General features: G+C 39.6%; 1 protein-coding gene across 1 annotated transcript in view; it reads left to right on the plus strand.

Annotated features, from left to right (window-relative positions):
- Window positions 1-4569, plus strand: part of LOC104497228 (bifunctional glutamate/proline--tRNA ligase-like) — a gene marked incomplete at its 5' end in the record, with an annotated part of 26346 nt that extends 21777 nt beyond the window's left edge. Inside the window, 3 exons of the mRNA XM_010140456.1 lie at window positions 68-146; window positions 3897-3961; window positions 4196-4569. Of these exons, the coding sequence (XP_010138758.1) occupies window positions 68-146; window positions 3897-3961; window positions 4196-4346 (295 nt within the window). The remainder of the gene's footprint in view (window positions 1-67; window positions 147-3896; window positions 3962-4195) is intronic.
- Between the last annotated feature and the right edge of the window lie 285 nt (window positions 4570-4854).

A 4854-nucleotide genomic window follows, 5' to 3' on the forward strand; every position in this document is an offset into this window, starting at 1 on the left:
TTGCCAGACCCCCCCCTGTAGTTTTTTTTTTTTTTTTTTTTTTTTTTTTTTTTTTTTCTTTTCTTAGAGCTTCTGAGGATCTAAAAAGTCATATGGTGGTGGCCAATACTATGGAGGACTTTCAAAGAGAGCTTGATTCAGGAAAGGTAAGGAAATCTACTTAATTCTGTCCTGGGAAGTGCTGTCAGACACTTTCTGTCCTTTACAAATAATCAGGGGCTAGAAATTTCAAAGCTTATATAGAAATACGGTTGTGATTTTTATGGAACTCTCCCCTCGCCTCTCCTGTAGAGCTGCACAAAAATAAAGTCTTTCCTCAAATTTGTTTTACACGTTGCTTTCTTTTTTTGCTGAAATATGTAAATAGAGGGTTTGAGGCTACCACCATTCAAAATCTATGCCAGCAGTGACAGGGTGTTCTGAAGTGACTTAGAGTGCTGGTACGTCACTTTCATGAGTTGCAAGCAAGTCACTTGCAGCTTGGTAATTTGCATTTGAAGTGTTACCTTTTTATCAAGAAGTGCTTTTCAGACACGTTAATTTAAATATTTTATTTAGATTAAGAAAAACTTACTGTCATTATTCTGATGCAAACACTGAGTACTTGTAAAATCTTGTAATAGGTTCCAAGTAAGGGTTTAAAGTACAGGCTATTTACGTCAAGGAAGTTTTACCTTTGTGACCTGAGCAGAAGCCGTTGGGCTCGTTGAGAATTACTGCAAGTCAGAAGCCTTCTTGGGTAACAGTAAGAATAACCCATAATGTGGATGATTGAGCTCTACTGATCTACAGATTTGTGAAAAATTGAAAGTTCTGCTAAAGTATTTGAAGTTTAGATGAGAGGTTAAAATCTTCAGTAGAGAATTGAGCTGCTGCCTTTTTAGAGACCCACGGACAGAAGATCTTAACCTTGAAATTCTGTCACAAACCTCAGCTTGCAAAATTGATTGTGTGTTTAGATTAATGTGTTCAAGTAGAAGGATCCCCAGGATCAATCATGAAGGCAGTATTTTACAGAGTTCTGAATATCTTTGTGTAACAATTAGATCTACTCCAAAAGTTTCCAAATTACTGATGGAAAATGCACAAGTGCCAAGAATTCATAGTACTTTTGCAAACTTCAAAAATACTTTTTTCTTGGTTACGTTTGACCTTCCATCACACTCTTTTCCTGCATTTCTGTTGCACTTAAATTCAATTTTTATCCAGATTTAAAGGAACTCTGAACTTCAGAGGAGAAACTGATTTTTCATGCTTAGGAAGTTGAGGGTATTGTCTTTAGAGATGCTGTGCATAGGTGCTACAGGAGTAGCATTGCCTTATTTTCCTCTACAGAACTAAATAAAACTGTGAAATACTCCGTTTCCAAACAGCTTTGGACTCTTCCTGCCAACAGCAAAGCAACATTTCATTGGTGCAAATGTCTCTAAAGCATCTGACGATTCTGTTGGTGGATTTAAAAAACAAAAGTCTTAAGTCTTTGCTTAACAAATAATTGTGCTCAGTGTAGATGTTCACTGTAGTACTACAGCTGTCTTGTGTCGTGACCTCAAGATGTGCCATCACGCATCTTTCACTTCTGAATTAAACAAGCACTCTGAAACTATGTTTGACTGTCTTCAAGACAAAGAAACAGTTGAGGAAGTCATAAGCTCTTAAAATCTAAAGAGATGCAGTAAACGTTTATGTAAAAATAAACTAAAATGAAGAGTCAAGGAATTCCAGGAGCAAGAATGGAATGTGAAGCTAATTCTGTGTTTGTACATGCACACAAGTTATTTATCCTTTAATTTTGATTAAATACTACAGAACCACCTTCCTTCTCCTACTGCTGCAGAGGTTTCATATCATACCCTCTGCTTTTGGAGAAGGTAAAATGCCTGGTCTTCAATGTCCAACACCCGCTGTTGTGGAGAGCCAGGTACCAAGAGGGTACAAGAGAATTAAACTGCTTGTATTATGTTTAGAACTCTAACACATTCTGGTTTATAACTCAGTTAAACTTGGAAGTGTGAACAAATATTTTTACATTCCAAGTTGGATTCTTGCACCATTTTAGTACTTTGGTTACGTAAGTTTATAATCAGCATATCTGAATTGAAAAAAAATTACGGCAGAGGTCACCAGCACTGAGGCCATGTTGCTGAAAACGCAGCTGTGCTGGGCAGGGCACGTCTCCAGGATGGCGGATCACCGCCTCCCTGAGATTGTGTTCTACGGTGAACAAGAGAAGAGCCCCAAAGAGGAGATGTAAGGACTCCCTGAAACAATACCTCAGCCCTGGCCATGTTGACCACCATCAGTGGTCCCCCCTGGCCTCCAGTCGGGAGATCTGGAGACACACCATACATAACGCTGCTGTCTCTTTTGAGAGCACGTGTAGAATCAGTCTCGAGGAGAAAAGACAGCGCAGAAAGAACCGTGCCTCGGCTGTACCACCCAAGGAGACCTTCCGGTGTGCTCTTTGCAACCGGACTTGCCTATCCCGCACTGGCCTTTTCAGCCATCAGCGCGCTTGCAGTAAGCGTGGGAAAACCCTTCCCAAATCTGTGTCCGCGAAGCCAAGCCATGATGATGATGACTCTCTACCTCTATAGGTTGTATGGACAGAACATTACGACATATGTATTCTGTAATTTCTTGAAATGACCCTATGCTAGCTCTGACTGCTGTTGAAGAAGAAAATCTGTAAACTGAAGTACTGCCAAATTTCACTTGCCATTTTCCCCTACTATATATAATTGCAGCATAGACTATTAGCTCTTTAAAAATGCGGACTGCCTCTGCATTAAGTTGCCTGCAAAGTTTAGTTGAAACTCGTAGGAATAATTGCACAGGTATTTAACTGTATTTATTTTCATTTAACTAACAAGATTAATGCAAAAACAGTATAGCCGAGTGGTGATAGTTCCTTTTTTCAGCTGCAAGAAAGTGAAGCTACCAAGTGAAATCTAATAAAGGTGTGTTCCAGTTCAAGGCAGATTGAGAACTTTGCACTGAGCATCTAAATTTGGTGGAAGCCACAGATGAGCAAACCTCATTCACAGTTTGGATAGAATTAAAATGGCTGCGAAGGCTGAAATTTAGTAGTTGTCACCCTCAGCTATTAGCATACGTGAACGCTCAACTGTGTGTAACGGGGTGTCTTTTCAACAGGAATCCTACTTACCTGTGAACAGGGTTTTCACTGTGAAAGCCCATTAATAAAAAAAAAATCAGTAGAATGGAATATAGGACTTGGGAAAAGAGATTTGGTACCTCAGCCAAGAGTGGTACTGAGAAGAGTGTCAGAGACTATCGTTTCCGCTTCACTTTCTGTTTTCCTCGGTTAAGCCGACTGAAGGAAACAGCAGAAAAATACAGGCCACTTACCCCCGCCCGCAGGACAAACGTGCTGTTGGCAGTTCTGTTTTCTGAAAAGCTGTATGTCCTTGTCTCGTTCAGAAAATGTGAATGCTGATAGTGATGGAATTAAAACGTTTCCTTTGTTAGGAAAGTGCTGTCTTGCGGTATGTAAGCAAGCGTTTGCTCTGCAGCTTGAAAGTGTTAGAACTTCACCGGCGAAACAGTATTTCAGGAGAAAACAGTGTTTATGCCTTCCACTGAAGGAAGATATATTTGGTTTAAAAAAAAAAAAAAGTCAGCACCCTATCTTGATTTTAAATGCTGCCTTGGGTTTGTGTAGGTTTTTCCATGCTGCACTATGGAGGCCTGAATGTGCTTTTATCTATTTCTCCGATGAGAAAAAGCTATTACAATTTAATTGTAGCATTCGGAGCTTTTCCCACTTCGAGTGTTTTAAGGCCTCCCTCCAGAGGCAAGGATGTTTTTTTCAGATGTATAACTGGTGTTCTTTTCTCTCTCTGCCCACCAACCCCACCCTCTTCTGCCTTCAGATTGTACAAATCCCTTTCTGTGGGGAAATTGAGTGCGAGGATTGGATCAAGAAGACCACTGCCAGGTAAAGTGTAACTGAACGGGAGAGTATCTACCAAGATAAAGTATTTTGAATATCAAACAGATGAATAGTCGTCACCCTTGACTCTGCTGTTCTGCATAATTCAATATATTTACTCCCTTAGTTCTGAATCTTTCAGACTAACTAGTGTGTGTTGGGGATTTTATGTATAATACACTTTATTACACCTTTATTTTTAAATAAAAATGTTTATTTATGAGTGTGCTTTTATTTCAGGGATCAAGATCTTGAGCCTGGTGCCCCCTCCATGGGAGCAAAAAGCCTCTGCATACCTTTCCAGCCTCTCTGTGAACTACAGTGTGGAGCAAGATGTGTCTGCGGCAAAAACCCTGCCAAGTTTTACACCCTGTTCGGTCGTAGTTACTAAATTACTAGCGAAAGCACCTTCTCCTTTATCTGTGAATTGAACTTTTTTTAGTAAGATTGAAATAGCCCCCAAACTTAAATCAGTTTTGTGACTTTTTAAATGATTGAAAAATCAAAGCCATAAACCATAACACCCCCCCCCCAATTATCAGTCCTAGGCTAGCAGCAATTCACAGACTTTTCTGTAAACATCTCTAATAATAAACATGTATTGTGAGCTGTAACCCGCTTCGGTTGTTTTCTCTGTGCTGCTCAGTGGGGAGGGTAGGTCTGCTTTGCTCATGTCTTTTTTTCCATGTTGATGCATCTGTTTTCTTGTACTTGGAGAAAATGCCTAAAAGATGGAGAGAATATCATAAACGCTCTTAGTCTGCCAACATAAATTATAGGTAAAGCCATTTATAGCTAAAGCCATATTTACCATTTATAGGTAAAACATCTGCTTTTAATTTTGTCTTCAAATTTTTCAGTTTTCAGTACGGTCTTGCTGCTGACTTGTAAGCATGGTA

The sequence above is a fragment of the Buceros rhinoceros genome, unplaced genomic scaffold, assembly GCF_000710305.1.
Source record: "Buceros rhinoceros silvestris isolate BGI_N320 unplaced genomic scaffold, ASM71030v1 scaffold32097, whole genome shotgun sequence".
NCBI classification, from domain to species: Eukaryota; Metazoa; Chordata; class Aves; order Bucerotiformes; family Bucerotidae; genus Buceros; species Buceros rhinoceros.